This window comes from Solea solea, chromosome 17 (genome assembly GCF_958295425.1).
Source record: "Solea solea chromosome 17, fSolSol10.1, whole genome shotgun sequence".
Lineage (NCBI taxonomy): Eukaryota > Metazoa > Chordata > Actinopteri > Pleuronectiformes > Soleidae > Solea > Solea solea.
The window spans coordinates 19,619,716-19,639,203 of NC_081150.1; the positions used below are offsets into that span (position 1 = coordinate 19,619,716).

At 39.6% G+C, this 19,488-nt stretch overlaps 2 protein-coding genes across 2 annotated transcripts; one reads left to right on the forward strand and one right to left on the reverse strand.

Moving 5' to 3' along the window:
- The first annotated feature begins 546 nt into the window (after nt 1–546).
- Nucleotides 547–15,002, forward strand: trim54 (tripartite motif containing 54). The gene is made up of 9 exons (XM_058613344.1): nt 547–1,109; nt 1,482–1,660; nt 5,494–5,695; nt 9,051–9,146; nt 9,226–9,459; nt 9,823–9,845; nt 12,062–12,186; nt 12,713–12,792; nt 14,561–15,002. Exons 1-8 carry the CDS (start codon nt 897–899, stop codon nt 12,778–12,780), a joined length of 1,140 nt encoding a protein of 379 aa, XP_058469327.1. The 5' UTR covers nt 547–896; the 3' UTR covers nt 12,781–12,792; nt 14,561–15,002.
- A 1,454-nt stretch (nt 15,003–16,456) lies between these two features.
- On the reverse strand, nt 16,457–17,943 carry LOC131443857 (UI-like). The gene is made up of 2 exons (XM_058613894.1): nt 17,734–17,943; nt 16,457–17,100 (listed from the first exon to the last, which is right to left on the reverse strand). Exons 1-2 carry the CDS (start codon nt 17,926–17,928, stop codon nt 16,636–16,638), a joined length of 660 nt encoding a protein of 219 aa, XP_058469877.1. The 5' UTR covers nt 17,929–17,943; the 3' UTR covers nt 16,457–16,635.
- Between the last annotated feature and the right edge of the window lie 1,545 nt (nt 17,944–19,488).

Genomic DNA, 19,488 nt, shown 5'->3' on the forward strand with positions numbered 1-19,488 from the left:
AAATATGATCAATATAATTAAGTTTTTTGTACATTAACATTAATTTCAAGACACTAAAACCCCTTTCTTCCCAAAATATTATATTAATTTTTTTAAATTTAAAGTGAGAAAATGGATTAAAATGTTTTTTTAAAAAACGTTTTTTGTGATAAAGTGAGTCTGATATTTTCAAATATTTAATAAGTGTTATAATTGACTTTGGGTTATAGGTTGTAATCTTCATAAAAAGGTCTAAATTAAGAATAGTACATATTTTTGTTGTCTGAAGTTGATCAAATTGTCTATTTTTGGTTCAACTGAGAACCTTCTGTATGTTTTTACTCTTATGTTTAGTTTGTTTGTTTGTGTTGGCTCGTGAACGACAGAGGAACAGAAATAAACAGTTAGTTGCTCGCAGCTGTTGTGTATCTGTGCCTCAGATGAGTGAGGAATCAGGATTAATGGAGCAAGGCGGCGACGTGACACCGACGCTGACAGCTGAACAAGGATGAAATGATTTGATGGCACTGGGAATCAGACGCTTGCTCGCTCGGTCTTCTTGTGTTCCAGGTTCTGCAGCGACAAACGGAAACTGTGGGTGTGTGTGTGACCTGGTTCAGGAGGATCTTCTCTGACATGTCAATATTATCATCTGAGGCCACTGTGGTGATCTCCTGCCACGCCCATGGAACGCAGTTTAGACAGTAACCAGAGCCAGAACAAACTCTGCAGCTAAAAATACCAGCAGTCAACTGTCCTGCTGCTGCTGTGGGACACGGGACAGAGACAGAGACAGGGAGGGCTGCTTGAGTGTGGAACCCCAGAAGAAGGACCTTCAAAACATCTTCTGGAAGCTTCTGCTCGTTTTTTTTAATAATCCTCTCTTTCCGTGACTCACTCGTCGTCCCTTGGAGGTGATGAACTTTGCCCTGGGCCTCAAACCTCCATCAGCCGGCAGCTCTGGGCCCGGCAGCAGCCGAGGAGGAGGAGGACGTCGAGGAGGACCTGCCATGGAGAACCTGGAGAAGCAGCTGATCTGCCCCGTCTGCCTGGAGATGTTCTCCAAACCCGTGGTCATCCTGCCGTGTCAGCACAACCTGTGCCGCAAGTGTGCCAACGACATCTTCCAGGTGAGGACGGGAGATTACGGCACGTTTTATTTTTGTAGGATTTTCTGGGGAGATGTTCCGACTTTCATCCACGTAGGGTTCCTCAGCTCTGAAAAGTACCTTCTACTGCACCGTCACAATATTCATGAATATATTTTCCATTTATTACACAGGCACTGATATAATATGTGTCTTACCTCCAGCTTTAAAGGTCCAATGTGTAAGAATTAGTGACACCTAATGGTGAAACTGCACAATGACAAGGCCTTTGTCCAAAGTACAGCTGTACAACATGTAAAAATTATAAACTTTCTTAATCTAACGCTAACTTGAAAAACCAAAGTAAAAGACGGTTTGTGCCTTGTCTCCTCTTGTCTCCTCTCGTCTTCTCAGTCGGCGAACCCTCTGTGGCAGACGCGCGGCTCCACCAGCATCGCCGCCAGTGGAGGTCGTTTCCGCTGTCCCTCGTGTCGCCACGAGGTGGCGCTGGACAGACACGGAGTGTACGGTCTGCAGAGGAACCTGCTGGTGGAGAACATCATCGACATCTACAGGCAGCAGGAGACCTCCAGGTCTGTATGTGTTAGGACCTCTTTTCTGTCATAAACACTGACCTCGTCAGGACCAGGAGTCCTCATGGAGACCAAAACCTGGTCCTTATGAGGCAGATGCTCAATTCTGAGGAACTGGTTGAAGTATAGGGCTAAGATTTGAATGTGGTTGGGTTAGGATTGTATTCTATGTAAATGAATATGAATCTGCACAATCTTATCCAAGAAAAACTGTTGTTGTGATGTCGTATAATGTCCAGCATGAGGCGGCATTTCACCACATTACTGACTATAGGACGATCTCACTTTGTGTGAAGCAGATGAATCCATTCATTCAGACAAATACATAATACATACAAACATACACAAAACAAACTAATTAAAAAGTAGTTTATTACAACTGTGGCTACATATATATGTAGAGACAGAGTATAGTGACGTATAAAATATGAGATCAGAGGCAAAGATGCTTTACACTCGTGGGGAAATATTCATTATTATTATCCACTCATCCCATTATTTTTATCGAATTTTGCGTCATTTTACATGTGTTATATATATATTGTATAATGATCATTTATTACCTGTTTCTATGGTTTATAGGGTTTAAATATCATGTAACAGTATGCTTATATTTTTTCTTACAGTTAATCGACCTTCTTTTGTCAACAAATGTATTAAATTCTTCTTATTCGCTGAAGTCTGCAGCAGCTGAGACCAACTTTTAAATGTCCCAGCGCCTGTGTGTTTTCCCCTCTCATAATGGAGTCACCACAAGTGTAAATTCATCATCGCTTTCACTCCAAAATAGAATCTTAATGAGTCTGAGACGTTGGCACGGGTGTGTGTTGACAGAAGGGCAGGAGTCTCCTCATTATCCGCACAAGCTAAAAATTGACGTCTAATCATCGTTTGTGTCGGGACGCGGACGTCACAGGACAAAGGACTGTCGTCGTCCTCTGGTCCAGGCCTCGTGTTAATGTGGCCGTTTATTTCTGTGCGATGAGTGAACGTTTGGCAGCCAAGGCATCGTTTGTTGTGTCGCCGTTGGACGGATGTGGCTCAAAAACTTTGCTGAAGTGTCCTTGGGAAAGACACGAGGTGCTTCTTAGATCCTCAAACGACTGAATTTCATCAGTGTTTCATCGTCAGACCTCGGTGGACGACTGCTCCTGTGTGCCGGACGCTTTAAAGTCGACAAGAGAGAAACAAAGAGAATTCTCAAGGATTCCCGTTGTGCATCTTTGTAAACTCTGTGGTGACTCTAACGCAGAGACAAAAGGTCACGCAGAGACGTGACGCGTGTCTAAAAATATCATCCTGCAGTCCTGAGACTGTTAAAGACTTTTGTTTAAACTAAACAGAACAAAACAATAAATGACAGTCAAGTATGTATGAACATAATAAATACATTGGTCTTATTTGCTCTTTAAATTGTTTATATGTTGGTTTTTGCGTTACAATCTGGGGCAAATACTTCGGTTTCCAAATGTGGAGTTGGTGGTATTGCGATTGTCTGTTTTAAAACTGCAGCCCCCGTCCTGCCAGCAGGTAGCGCTGTGGCCCATTTTTCAGGAGCAGTTGTGTTCTGGATGGGTCTCTTATCTGTCTGTGTGTAGTTTTGTGCAGATCGCTCCATGTACGGCAAAGGTGATAGAGCACTTCCTGTTCCGGATGGCTGACTTCCTGTTGAGATGTGCTCAGGGCGAGTCCCTTGTCTCACATATGAAGTTTTAAGCAGATTGGTCAATGTACGGCAAAGTTCCAGTGCACTTCCTGTTTTGTGTTGAAATTGCGTCTAAATAAAAAAATTCAGGGTTGGCATCTCGTGTCACGTAAAAAGTTTCGAGCAGATCGGTCAACGTACGGCAAAGCTACAGGGCGTGTCCTGTTTCGTGGCGAAGGGTCCAAATTCACCAAAAATCTCAGACGGTTGCCATGGCCACGCCCTTTTGAATCTGCGAGACCTTTTAGTAACTTTTCATCCTTGATGTATCCAGTATAGATTTACCCTGTTTTTATGTTTGTACGATTAACGTGCTCACCTACATTAAGTACTTTAAAAGAAAAGAAGAAAACAATAATTCCCTAAAGACGTTCAACAGAAACCTCAGAAGGCAGGCAGGTGTGGCAGAGGGTCCAACAGCTCATCAACTACAGGTCCAGCTGCTGAGGGTGAGGCATCGCTGGCAGTGGAGCAAACACCTTCTTTGCCCGCTTTGAGGTGCACCACCCAAGGCAGCAACACCACATCCCACGGTCTACAGCAACTTCACCCTCACGGAACATGAGGTGAGGGGCACACTGCGGGCTGTGGACCCGAGGAAGGCTGCTGGCCCGATGGTGTCTCCGGGCGCGTTATAAAGGACTGTGCGGATCAGCTGGCTGGAGTCTTCATGAGGATTTTCAACCAGTCCCTGGCCGAGTCCACCGTCCCATCAACGTCCCCCTGCCTAACAAACCTCATATCTCCTGCCTCAACGACTACAAGCCAGTCGCTCTCACCCCAGTGGTGACGAAATGCTTTGAAAAGCTGGTGCGGGGTCACATCACATCACTCCTGCCAAAAAGCCTGGACCCACACCAGTTTGCATACAGGGCAAATAGATCCACCGAAGACACCGTCGCTACGTCCCTCCATGCTGCACTGTCCCACCTAGAGCAGCAGGGGAGCTACGTACGGATGCTATTTGTGGACTATAGCTCTGCTTTCAACACCATCCTTCCTCACAAACTGATGGACCTAGGCATTCCACACCCCACCTGTATTTGGATTAACAGCTTCCCCATTTGTCACACCCAGAGGGTGAGACTGGGCCATCACACATCTACAGCCCTCAGCCTCAGCACCGGCTCCCCGCAGGGCTGCGCGTTGAGCCCCTTGCTGTACACTCTCTACACGCATGACTGCACCTCCACCCACCACAACAACAACATCATAGTGAAGTTTGTGGACGACACTACGGTGGTGGGGCTCATCTCAGGAACAGATGAGTCTGCCTACAGAGATGAGGTTGAACATCTAGCAGTGTGGTGTAGGGAGAGTAACCTTCTCCTCAATACAGCAAAGACCAAGGAGCTGGTGATTGATTACAGGAGGAAAAACACTGACATCATTCACCATCAGCGGGGATCAGGTGGAGCAGGTGTCGTACTTCTGCTTCCTGGGTCTTCACATCGAGGAAGGCCTGACCTGGCGTGTAAACAGCATGAAGGTGCTGCTTAAAAAGGCCCAACAGAGACTGCACTTCCTGAGGGTCCTCAGGAGGAATGACATCACACAGAGACTGCTGGTATCCTTCTACATGTGCTCCATAGAATCCATCTTAACATACTACCTATGTGTGTGGTTTAGCAGCTGCACAGTAGCCCAGAAAAAGGCCTTGCAACAGGTCATCAACACAGCACAGAGGATAGTCGGTTGCCCCCTCCCCTCACTGGATGACCTGAATAGAGCACAGACCATTGTAAAAGACACTTTCCATCCGGGTCACTCCTTGTTTGAACTGTTGCTGAATCAGGAAGGCGATACAGGACAATCAAATCAAGAACAAACAGACTTAAAAACAGTTTCTATCCGACAGCAATAACTGCCCTCAATGCCATAAAAAACTATCCTTAACACAACACTATACTGCGGGACTGTGCAATAACAATGACAGAATGAATGGTGGTATGTGTGTTTTCCTGTAATATTTAATGTTTTTTATTTATGCACTAACTGTATGGCACTTTTTTAATTTCGTTGTACAGGTTACAATGACAATAAAGGACTATACTATACTATACTAGAAAAAACATTTAGCGACGTTATAACCCAAGTTTATGACGCCATTTTTTCACTTTTCCCGCAGACTTGTAAACATGAAGCCAGAGCAGCATCATCATCATCAGCAGCAGCAGCAGCAGAAGTTGACGTGTGAGGAGCATGAAGAGGAGAAGATCAACATTTACTGTCTGTCGTGTGAGACGCCGACCTGCTCCATGTGCAAAGTGTTTGGACGACACAAAGACTGCGATGTGGAGCCGCTCAGCAGCGTCTACGCAAGACAGAAGGTAACGAAACCAATTCAGCGGCCACAGACGAACCCAAGGAACTAAGGAACTAAGTCTTAATAACTAAGTTATTATTATTTTTTAAACATACTAAAGAAATCTTGATATTTAGAGATTTAGGTTGAGATATCGTTAATGTAGCAAATCGCCAAAATGGACACCAAAATTCAAAATGGCCGACATCTTGTTCAGTTGAGGCCATGGTTACGGTCAACTTGTTTCGTGGCGAATGGTCGAAATTCGCTAAAACGCCGAGGGTTTTGCCAAGTATGTTTCAATTTTTCGGATCTGATTTTAAAAACGTAGGAGACACACTGCAGGATAATTTGGCCCGATAATCTGTTCAAATTAGCCTACAATCGGAAGAAACCCGCAATTGACGGAAGGTTTAGATTGGGACCGAAATCTGGCCAATTACCCTCCAGTATGGGGCGGGGCTTTAGTTTAAAAAACAAGTATAACAACTATAATTAATGTAATTTATAGCGTTACATTTGCATCAATAATAGCTAATGAAATTCTGCTTAGGGCCCCGTAAAGGCTAGGGCCGGCCCTGTCACCAGCTTTAACTTCTGTTCCAGGAGCGTTTGAAGAACACTGAAAGAGGTTCTCTCTGAAAAATGTGTTTGTTTTTTCACTTCACTTTTCTTTACGTCAGATTTTCCGCAGGAGTCGTCGTCGTTGAACTGTGTGTGTTAGAAGAAATCTGTCAGGTTTGCGAGGAGGCGTCCGGGGCTCGCAGAAAACGCTCCTCTAAAAGGTCAGAGGACGACGAGAGCGAACACACGATAGTCTCAACTCTTAACCTTTTATCCACCGCGTGCACACACACACACACACGTGAGTGATTCCTCCGGAAACTGATGACGGCCTCGGTCCGAGCCAAACGTCGTTCCCTTTTCCTGGTTTCTATTTTTAAATCTCGTATTTTCTTCTCTGGACCTGACACCGACAGACAGATGGACAGACGGACACAACCCATGACACACACACTCTTATTCTACAGCGTGGAGAGACATCAACACACACCTACACACACACACCTGCTTATACAGCCACGTAAAGGTCAGGCCCAGGGGCGGAAGAAAAACAAAGGGGGCCCCTAATAATGCTGAGTACATTTGTTCACAGTATTTTGTGAATTCTATTTAAGCTCAACCCCACGAGATTACTGCATTTTTGTAGTTTCACCAAAGTGCTTTACAGCCGTGGTTCCCAAACACTGGGTTGTGGACCTACAGATGGGTCACACGTGATTTTTTTTCCCCCAATATTTTTTTGTATTTTCCAAACCTTTTAATTGAAGATTGATGTGTATGTATTTTTTTAAAATAATGTTCATTAATTGAAGTTTTGAAGTTTACATCACTACATTATGCACACATTTGTCTTTGTCGCAATTTATTTTATGAGTTGGGTCACGATAGTTGGGGTAAAAACAAATGGACACAACAGAAATAATAAAAAAAGGTCAAATAAATAATAAAAGATCAGAGAAGGAATTATATCAGTGTATAAAAGCTCACCTCATGAAATCTGCATCTAAAATATGTCAAAAACAAGAGTGGAAACTGAAGTTTGTAAACCACTCACTTTCCCTGCACCAAAGTCCATACAGAAAACCAGTGATTTTAATATCACTGCACACAGGAGTTGTTGATCCACCGCTGCCTCCATCAGTAAATTCAAACGTGTTATTTTTGCAAATTATGTGTTTGAAATCCTTTGTTTGGATTTACCTCAGTGGCACAAAGTGACCACATGAGGCAGCGGTAGACCAGCAGCTCCTGTGTCCCTGCAAGCTTAAATCGCCTATTTTCTCAATGGGGTTTGGTCCATTTTACAAACTTCAGTTTCTTGTTGGAAGAAGACATCGTGAAGATGTCGTAGACTTAAGTTCAAGTTTTTTTTTTACCTTTACCAAACTGTTTCCCAAACGGTCTAACGGTTGACCCACAAATGTACAACCATATCTGTAAAAACCTAATATCATATTAAATTTGTTAGCCAAATTTTATCCAAAGGGATGTTTGGTAAATTAAATCTAACTACATTTTTATGGAGGTTATTTGACTTAAAGGTAAGAATAATTCTGCAAATTTGTTAAAAAACACTAACACCACTGAAGCTCAAGTTAGTGTTACATTTTCTAGGTGAATATTGATTTCATTTAATTATTCTGGCCTTTATATGTTTTAATTTACGTTGATTTAAATGAATAAACTTATATTTATGACAAATCTACGTCTAAATGTATGCCGTCCACTTTAAAAAAATTCTTCGTTTTCTTCAGTGAGGCACCTGTTTTTCTTTAAAATTTGTGCGTGTCTGAGATCTCATCCACCTACACCTGCAACCAGGCATCTATTGGACGGCACTAGCTGTCAATCACAGTGATTGCCACCTGTGGGACAATAAAAACGGCTGTGATTCAGTTTCTCAATGAAACTGCGACAATATGTTTGAATGTTTTCCCAAAAGTAGAAAACTTCTTGTGGACAAACAAAGTCATGTTGTTGTCATGCAGAAGGCTTCAGCGACGTCCGGCGTGTTATTGAGCATTTGGCTTTGTTGACATTTGGGGGCGAGCGTCTCCGTGTCTCACTCTGTCTCTGAATCACTCATCTGAAATTTAGATGAGGCCGAGGGAAGTTGTTTGTCATCTTAATGGAGGGAGAGAGGAAAAAAAAGAGCAAATTTACAACAAAAACAACAATTAATTTGTAACAAAATGAAGCAGAAATGGGATTATTTCTTACAGAGTTTACATTGAAACTGTAAATCTACAAACGTGAGAGTTTAAAATGATTCAGGTTGTTGTTTTTGTGCTTCAGGTTTTTTAATTAGAAATGCATGCAGTTTCTTCACAACAACAGCAGCAGCAGCATCACACTGACGACTTTTTAAACAAGAAACTAAATTTAGAAACTTTTAATCAACGTCTGCACACAAACAGAATAATCTCACACGCAGTGATTTATCAACCGTTTGTGAGTCAAACTTTATTTTTATTTGTCTCATAAATTTGATACTTATTTTCTTAGAAATCTGAGATTTAAGTCAAAATTCTGAGATTATTTTCTCAAAAATATGAGATTAAAGTCAGAATTCTGTGAAAACTCAGGTTAAGAGATCCACTCGTGTAAATCTCTAGTTTGCACAACTCTTGCCAAATTCAGAGTTACAGCAAATTTTTCTTTTTAAAAAAAAATGAATCAGTGAGTGATTAATGAACACATGAGATGATTCATGTTTTTCTGGGCCGACGACATCAGTCACCCATTCATCTTTACCCGGAAACACACACACACACACACGTAATGATTAAAGTTATGAGTTTCCTCTGTTGTTTCAGACGGAGTTGAGCGATGGAATCGCGATGTTGGTCGCCAGTAACGACCACATCCAGGCCGTAATCTGTCAGATGGAAGAGATGTGTCAGGCGTTAAAGGTGAAACACACGCATATTTCTTTTAGATATATATTTTGTCGAATCTCTTTAATCTTGTTCTTGTTTCGCTCACTGTCAGGACAACGGCGAGCAGCAGCGAGAGAAGCTTGGCGACTGTTTCCAAACGTTGGCGGCCATCTTGGAGGAGCGGAAGCAGGAGCTGGTGGCTCTGATCTCCAGGCAACAGGACGACAAGCTCAGACATGTCCGCGCCCTCATCCGTTGCCACGGCGACCACCTGGAGGCCGCAGTCACGCTGGTCGAGTCAGCCATACAGTCCATGGAGGAGCGGCACATGCCTGTGTTTGTACAGGTAGGAGGTCGCCGCAGATATATTGCTGTATTACTGCGACAATACAGTTTTTGTTGAATCAGTCTGAAATTTTTGTTGACTGACTTTGGGTTGGTGATCACCCGAGCATGTTTCCATCCGATTTGGGTAAGGATCCGCCCACCGATGACATCACAAAACATGATCAAACTTTCAAGAAATCCCATTTTTTTCAATGGGCCATAAGTGTGAAGAAACCCACGAGAATATCTCTGTCAAAACTCATTGGATTTGAACAAAATTTTGCACACGTATGCACGATCAGACACTCTATCATGAGACTATGTTTCATCCAGATCTGATCCAGATTGGGATTTTTGTCTCTCTGTCTGTCTTTTTCCTCAGAGCGCTAAAGACATACTTGAGAAGTAAGTCCAACTGTTTTATTCACTCTTTTTACTCTTTTACTTGAATATTATCATATTTTTTTTTTTTTACCCTTTTCTACTCAAAAATATTGTATTTTGTACTGCATAAATGTATTTAACAACTAGTTACTGCTTTGAAAAGTTAGTTTGATAGGAAAATAAAAAATAAATAAATCTTTGAAAGTCATTAGTCATTTAGACATTAATTAGCTCAAATTCATCCAGCTATAACCTGGAAAATTGGAAATTGCATTAACATTAACATTAACGTGGTTGTATAAAGTACACATTCAATAGGGGTTACCTGTGTCAAGAATTTGCTATTTTCAGACTAGAAACTCAAGTTTCCAATCCTCTCACTCTCTTCCACACCAAACTCCATAGAGAAAATCAGTGATTTTAGCTCACGGGGGACACAGGAGCTGCTGGTCTACTGCTGCCTCGTGTGGTCACTTTGTGTCACTGAGGTAAATCTCAATGAAGAAAGAATTTCAAACATCTAAGTAGTAAAATAACACATTTGAATATAATGACGGAGGCAGCGGTGGATTAATAACTCCTGTTTGCTGTGATGTAAAAATGATGATTCTGTATATGTTTGGTGCAGGGAGAACAGATTACAGAACAGATTACAAAAAATTACACAACCATGACCAAATGAAAAATAATTTTTCCTTAAATTTTACTGGACCTTTAAAGTGTCTAATATAAAACAATGTTCTAACCCTTCCTTTGCTTTAAAACAACAACTAAAAAAAACTCTGAAAAAACAAAATGGTTGACAGACCTGAACAAATTAAGTAATTCAAACTAAATTTACCAAATGTCATTCATCAATATTTGTATGTTTGTCAACCGTTTTCAAGAAAAACCAACACAAATCAAATGTGTAAAAGGATAAAATGGTAAATAAATGGTGGATAAAACATGAACTAAGAAAAACAACTAAGTCCTGTGACTTAAAAAAACACCATCATTAGTCACCAGTTCATTGACACCAGATTGTTGTCGCTTTGTCTCGTTTAATTGGCGCGTCAAACATATAGTCATTTTGTTTACATTATGTAGAAGAAGAAGAAGAAGGAGAAGAAGCTCCTGCTGTGAAACCACAACGTCACTGAACGTCCGAGAGGAGTGTTTCCTCCACATCAATGAGGACGTTTAAATATTTATTATTACATTTACTGACACAGCAAAGGCTGTAAATGTAAACACAGTCAGATGGCTTTAAACACTGTAAAGAAATACATGTTATTGTTTGAAATTTGAGTGTTTTTACAAGGATTAGACGAGTTATACTATATTTTATATACTAAAATGTTTGATTCTTCAAAAACAAAGTTGAACTAAATCTAGGTTTTTTATTTGTGGCGTCACAGTCAGACTCATTTAAACACTGTAAAAAAATGTTTTACTTTCAATTAGAATTTTTTTTTAAGGATTAGTCTAGTGATAATATATTTTATATGTTAAAAAAAGATGAGATTAAGTCCAACCAAACACTGTTAAGGGACAAACTAGAGATTAGTGGACTAATGACTCACTAATGTACCTCGTAAAGCTTTGACATGATCTCAGTGATGATTGAAAGATGAAATGTATTCATTTTGGAGAAAAATATGAGCAATAAAACATCTATAAAGGATGTATGACCACATTAATAGGTAATGTTTTATTTAATAAATAAGAAAAATTGGACTAAATCCAGACTTTTGTATGTGGTGTCACAGCCACAAGAATTTAGACACTGTAAAAAAATAAAGTATACAATTTCAGTGCAATGAAATCGATTTTTTAAACTAGTTATACAACATTTTATAAATTAAAGAGATTAATACGAGATTAAATATGACTAACTAGAGATTAGCGTGTTTGAATTAATGACCTCACACTTTAAAGGAGACAAATTTATTAAATTTAGAGGAAAATATCAACTAGAAACTATTGTATAATGTGCAATATTAAATCATTTTATTTCAATTTTATTAAACATTTTTGTTCTCTGGCTTAAATGATGTGACTTAATTGTGTTTAGTTGTAATTGTTAGAAATGGCTTTTTAAAAAACTAGTTATACGTTATTTAATTAACTGTAAACAATGAGGTTAAATCCATTTTTTTTAGTCAGTGTCAGTGGAAGTTAAATGATTTTGCGAGCTGTTTTCTTAGTGTAATTGTGTGTGTGTGTGTGTGTGTGTGTGTGTGTGTGTGTGACAGGATGACAGTGATGGCGAGGACCTCGAACATCGAGCGTCCGCCGGTCAGTTACGAGAACATGAGTCACTTTGGCGTTGACATCGAGGATGTGGCCGACATGTTGAGCAACATCGACTTCTGCTCTGGTACGAACCACATCATCATGATCATAATACATATAATATACACACTTAAATATGTGCTGTTCATTTGGTTCCCTTTACATTTTATTCTTACTATTTTTAGTTATTGTTTCTTATAAAATTAAAGATGAACAATTGTGAATTTGCCATAAATGTGATTGAATATATGCAGAATTATGTCCATTCTGGTATTCTTATAATAAGGTAATGTACATAAAAAGTATTAAATGTGCAAATTTTAAGAATTTAGCTTTAATTCAACAAGCTACAGCAACAAAATGTTGTTTACACTGATTATGGCATCTAATATTACACTGTCATTTTATTTAAGAGGTAAAAATACCCATAAAAACTCTATATGTAATATTTTATAAATAATAGATTTCACTCTGAATCAGTAAATAATCCACAGGTAAACAAAGAAGTAAACACAATTTCCCTCAGTTTCAATGTTTACAGGTTTAAATTTAACCATGTTTACTGTCTAAATGTGTGTGTGTGTGTGTGTGTGCGTGCGTGTGTGTTGCAGGTGTGGGAGACGATGATGATGATGACGAAGATTCTGAGTCCGACCTCGACGTCAGCTTCAGATATTAAGACCAAACAAAGGTAAGCTGTTTCTTTTTAAAGCTGCAGTACGTGTGTTTTATTGTCGTTATAAATACTATATGTTTACAGCTGAGAGATTTGATCCATCTGACATTTGTTTACATTTAAACATTTTAAATGAATGCAGAATAAAAATCCTTTTAGATTCTCTGAGTCTAAGAAAAAAATGAGGAGTTTGTTTGTTCTCCGTGAACCTGTCGACCAGTATTGATGAACTGATGAATTTATTGTTGTTTTCATGTGTCAGTGTTTGGGTTCTGCAGAGATACAGAGATTAAACAAGAATATGACAAATAGATAATCAGAGATGGATAATAATTAGTGTAAGCTAGCTAGCTAAAACAAATAGATAGCTTGTTTTAAGATAGTAAGTTAGCTAGCAAAAAGGAAAAAACTGGGAAAAATTTGTCTTGTGTATTTAAGTAGCTTGTGCTAGCTCGCAAGTTAAAGATAATGAGCTCATTTTGTGTAAGTTTGTAAGTTAGCTAGCAATGGATGGATGGCTGGATGGATAGATGATAGATATATATCGCTAGCTCACCAGCTAGTTATCGGCGAGTTATATCTCTCTTGAGTAAGCTGGCTGGCTAGCCAATTATCTAAGCTAGCTTGCAAGCTAGTAAGCTAGATCATACAACAGTAAAATAAGCATAATATAATATAATTAGTGTAATATGACTTACACATGAAATTAATGCAGATTAAAAGTTTCAAATGTTTGTTTTTAAAAATGCAGAAGAAAAGAACGTGACACAGTGTGTGTGTGTGTGTCACAGTCTGTATATAGATGTTCCTGCTGATTTACTGATGAATTCTAATAATCAGTAATGAGCAGCAGCAGCAGCAGCAGCATCAGCTCAGACTGTGCTGTTGCAGAGTGAACGTGTGAAACTGAACAAAAGCACTTATGTAAAGATGAGTTTCGGGGAAGAGAGAGTGAAGGATTCCCCTCGTTCACTGGGGAAGAAAAGAGAAGAGACTCAGTCAAAGACTCAGTTAAAGACTCAGTAAAAGACTCTGTCAAAGACTCAAAGACTTGGTCAGAGACTCAATTAAAGACTCAGTCAAAGACTTGGTCAGAGACTCAATTAAAGACTCAGTCAAAGACTCTGTCAAAGACTTAGTTGGAGACTCAGTCAAAGACTCAGTCAGAGACTCAATTAAAGACTCAGTCAAAGACTCTGTCAAAGACTCAGTCAATGACTAAGTCAGAGACTCAGTCAAAGACTCAGTCAAAGACTTAGTCGGAGACTCAGTCAAAGACTCAGTCGGAGACTCAGTCAAAGACTCAGTCGGAGACTCAGTCGGAGACTCAGTCGGAGACTCAGTTAAAGACTCAGTCAAAGACTCAGTCAAAGACTCAGTCAAAGACTCAAAGACTCAGTCAAAGACTTGGTCAGAGACTCAATTAAAGACTCAGTCAAAGACTTGGTCAGAGACTCAATTAAAGACTCAGTCAAAGACTTGGTCAGAGACTCAATTAAAGACTCAGTCAAAGACTTGGTCAGAGACTCAATTAAAGACTCAGTCAAAGACTTGGTCAGAGACTCAATTAAAGACTCAGTAAAAGACTCTGTCAAAGACTTAGTTGGAGACTCAGTCAAAGACTCAGTCGGAGACTCAGTCAAAGACTCAGTCGGAGACTCAGTCAAAGACTCAGTCGGAGACTCAGTCAAAGACTCAGTAACAGTTTCCTCGGCCTCGCTTCTGACGGCTGATCATGACTGAGACAAGGACAATGATGTTTGTCTTTTGTTCTTCACTTCAGGTCCCTGGGACACGTGGACACAGAGAAAGAAAGAAAGAAAGAAAGAAAGAAAGAAAGAAAGATTTTGTTTGTTTTATATTTTTCTAATTTCATTGATTCTTTTTATTTTTTAAGTATTTTTTTTAATTATTTTCCTTTAAAAACTATATTTCAAACCCTCTGTGGTCATAAATCTGATAAATGTGTCCGTATTTATGCTGAATTTGTAAAAATGTACTTGTTTGTAAAAAAAACCCCAGGTTATTGTGAGTAAAAATAAATCTCGATCTAGCTCACAGGAAATGCATCGTGGATTTTCTCTGTTGTAGAAACAGGATTTAAAGCTTTATGTGCAGTAGGTTTGTGAACGCTTACATAAATACTACTCTATTGGTGTTTGTTTATTTCTGCTTTTTTCAGTTTTATAACTAATTTAGAATGTGAATAAATAAATACAAAACTTTGTGCTGCAGATTATTGTCTTTTTAGAGAGAATTGTTTGTTTTTTTTGGCATTCGAGCGACAGACGTAACAAAAATGTTTATTGCTTGTGTAACAAACATATGACGTGTAAATTTGGGCAGATAATCTCATGACTGAAGGTAAAATCACGTGATGATGTCATATTTTCATACCGTGGAGATTATGTGGAGGATTTTAGGCAAATATTTGGGGGATTAAGATTTTAAAAATCCACTGATATGTGTTAAATTATCAGATATACAGCAATGCAACATGTTGTTTAGGCTTAAAAAAAGAAGTAACTAAATACTGTTTTCTACACCTAAATTAAATCATTTAAAGTGAAGGAAGGAAATTATATAAAGACAATTTCTTAACATCATTTTACTTTACTTATTTGGATTATATGTATATATTCTATATTTGATGGAACTGCTGCCGTTCATTTTATTTATTTAGCTTCATTGGTTTAATTTAGCTTTATAAATGTAGTCTTTTACAAACGTGACAAAGAACATGGAAACAGCGCTACCTCATGTGTGATGTGTGTTATTGACTGAGGACAAAACAAAGACATTTTCACTTCAAACTTTTTTATTAAAATATAAATAGCAAAAAAAAATTAAAGCAGTTTTTTTTCCTCTTACATTTCAAACTTTGTCAGACGTGGACGTTTTACAGTTAAATAAATAAGTTTTTGTTCATTTTATTTTATTTTTTCTAGGTTAGCATGCTGCAGTCATACAGGGGCAGGTGACCGTCATCCCGCTGAGACATGAGGGACAGAAACAGGACAACTGTAGCTCATCCACATGAATGTGGGGGACAAGGGAGACGTTTTTTTTTTTCCAGATGTTGGACTCATTTGAGACGTAAACCAAATAAGTATGCGAGTGTTTTTTTGTTTCCTTAGAACCAGAAACTGTTTTCCAATTTAATCTGATGAGTTTTAACCTGCATTTTTATTATTACTTATTGGTTCACTGTACACTGGTGGACATGCATGGGTAACAACTCTTGTTTTGTTTTAAATCTGAATTTGCAATAGATTAAAATAATGAATGATCATTAATTGGACCAGTTTTCATCAGGGTTTGATTGATGTATAATTTCAGATTAAAATTCCCCAACATGTTACTAAAACTCACTTGTCCCTGGAAGTTAATTTTGGTGGTTTCTTGACCCATAATGCAACTGTTGTTATTCAGAAAACTTAAAAATAGCTAAAGATAAATCAACATGAACACTAGTGGGACACTGTGGTTCTGATGGAAAACTTTAATTAAAACGCGTAAATGACTTCAGATTATGTCCAGTTCACATGGCACGTGAGAGTCCAGTTCGTCCACCAGTGTCCAGTTTTGTTTTGGGTTTTTTTTTGGGGGGGGGGGGGGGGGGGGGGTTGGGGTGTCGTCACGTGATTGAAGCTCAGCGTGGATGTGGGGTCTGTTTCCATTTTGTCCAACAAGGTCTTCAAATTAACACTCACACATTTACTTTGGACGAGGCTGCGATGCGTAATTTGGCACCGACTGTGCGTAAAATGGAGACGCACAGAGGAAACACGCACAGACAAACAAACAAACAAACAAACACGTGTGTCAGCGGTTGTGTGGACAGTGTTTATTGCAGCTTTACTTCCCGGCTTCGCCGAAAATTCTGTCGTTGTCCGCCACGAGCCGCTCCATCTCGGCCATGTGGATCATGTCCCTCAGCATGTCAAAGGTCAGGTTGATGGACAGCTGCGGGTTCTCGCTGCGCTTTATCAGCTGCGCCGCCACCGCCGCCGTCCTCAGGTCCTCGTCGTCGCTCTGCGCCTGCTCCTGCGGCGGCTGCAGGTACGCGTGCTCGGGGTTGTTCCTGCTGTGGAGGAGCTTCAGGATGTTCTCGTGCAGCAGGTCAGCGGCGGAGGAGGAGGAAGGAGAGCTGTCCACGCCGGACACTCTGCGCAGGAGTTCCTCCAGCCGCTGCGCCTGAACGTGGCCGCTCTCATCCATGAGCCAGCCAGGGAGGGCGCGCGGTCTGCCGGCGGCGGGGCGGAGGTGCGAGGAGAGGAGGACCGAGGAGAGGAGGAGGAGCAGAGAGAGCGGCTTCATGTCCTGTAATCCAGATTATTCAACATTTAACACTTAAAACAGTTATTTACAGAGACTCTGAAGTTTTTGTTAATCTGTGTCTAATCTGACTGAAAATAAAACTGTGAGGATGATGACTCATCCATCACCTGTGCGCAAAACAACCAGATTATGGATTATAATATCCAAAACCTGTGTTTAGAAAAGGCAAAAAGGTTATGGATCCACAAAATTGTTTAACTGTATGATACATAATTTACGCACAAGATTAAAAAGAAACAACCAAAAGAGAAACAAATAATGGATAATGCATATGCTGTGGATTACAAAACTCACAATTTTAGATTAAAAAATAAATAAAAATATTAACGTTAGATAAGATACAGAATAGTGTTTTATAATCAAGTATGAACATTTCTTCTCTAAACAGAAACTTTAATCTCAGGTGAGATTACATATTACTGCAGGAAAAATAAATCGCTCGTTTTACATTTAAATTTAACTATGCAGCATGAAAAAAAAAACATAATCTGGATTATTTGATGAACTAATTTAAACTTTCCACCTGATACTTTCTCACCTGCAGAAAGTGAAAATTAAACAAAAAAGTCTTGGATGAATGAATGAATGAATGAATGAATGAATAAAAGGACTCACTCGGTTGAGCAGATTAGAGGCTGCGGCTTCAGTCTTTGATGTCTCCGCTTCCACAGTGAGTGTCAGTGAGCGACAAACGCGCGCGAGGCTTTTTATACATCCGCTCTGCAGCTGTGACGTCACAACCAGAGCGAGGAGAGCGGCGTGGACAAATATCGACCGACACACACACACACACACACACACACCCACCATCCTTCCTTCTATTCATATCCTTCATTTCTTCCTACTTTCCTTCCATCCACTTTGTATTCCGTTCTTCCCTCCATCTATCCTTCTAATATCAATCCTTCCTTCCAACTTTCTTTCCTTCCTACAATCATACAGCTTTCCTTCCTTGCCTTCTTCCCTCCAACTAGCCTTCCTTCCTTCAACACCCATCCATCCATCAGTGAGGATGAGGGACATTACAAGAGGACAAGAGGACAGGGACACAGTTCCTTTAGGACTCTTTTCGAGGAAACTTAAAGCTAAGTTTACGTCAAAATAACGACATTACAGCGACCGTTAGCTTTTAAAAACATTACTGCAACTCACATTTAAAAGACAGTGAGGGACACGAAGGACAGACCAGTCAGCAGGGAGACGGTAAAAAAAAACATATTATCATGACATTCCATCGTGAATTTCAAAATAAAAGCGTTTGTTTTGATATGAAATGTTATACAGTTCACAATAAAAACATATTTATGATGTAAGATGTATCTATAAATACCTTGATATTAGCTTGGTGGGGGGGGGGGCTTGTGCCCTGCAGGGCCGTAAATCTGAGACCTTTAATGCATCTCCACTGTAGTCCTTCAGTTTTTCTTCTGCTCTGGTCGAGATGTTTTTGGAAGGACTACTGAGGCTTTTTAGGTCCAGGACAATATGTACATATATATATATATATATATATATATATATATGTACTGTATATACACATATATACGTATATACTTTACTACTATAAGCTGTGTTACTGGGTGGTTACAAGTAGGTAGCGCAACAGACCAACACACTAAACCAAAGCATATTTAATGTTTTTAAATCCCTGATTACATGTCTACATGAATTGTTTTTTTATAAGATATTTAATGTCTTGAAACATTTCTTACATATATAAACTTTAAAGGACACATCATGAGACATTTAAAGGACTAGTTCTGAATATTTCAGCTAATAAAAGGGTTATTTTTATCTCCATTTATCAGATTTAAAAAAGGTTTATATTTAAAGCACAAGAGTGTTCAAACTTAAAAACTCTACAATTCTGACATCAGCACAAACACTTTTGTCTGTAGTTTCTCTGAAAAGTCCTTTAAAAGTCCACACACGGTGTCTCCAACCCGAACACTGGGACAGATTCACTATTTCATCACAGGTTTCATGTGTTTACGAGCCAAACATGAGCAGCTTCATTCAATTACTTTCACCTTAATTCCCAAACACATCAAGCGTCGGCGATTATTCCTGCAGCTTTACAGTGAGACGCTCATCAGGTCCCACAGGGACACACAGGACGTTTGGCACACTTTTTTTTCCTTCTGCTCGTTTTTCCCTGATTTAGCACAAATGCGTGCGTGCGTGTGTGTGTGTGTGTGTGTGAGAAAATAATGTGCAGATCAGCTGGTCGACAGCCCGGTGGCTCAGCGGCCTCCACATCTCTGTCCAAACAAACATCGTCCAGCCAAAACACAAAAGTCTGAGTCTGACACAAAAGTTAGAGGTCAAACTTTAATTTAAACACACAAAAGTTGGGTTTTGTTCATATAA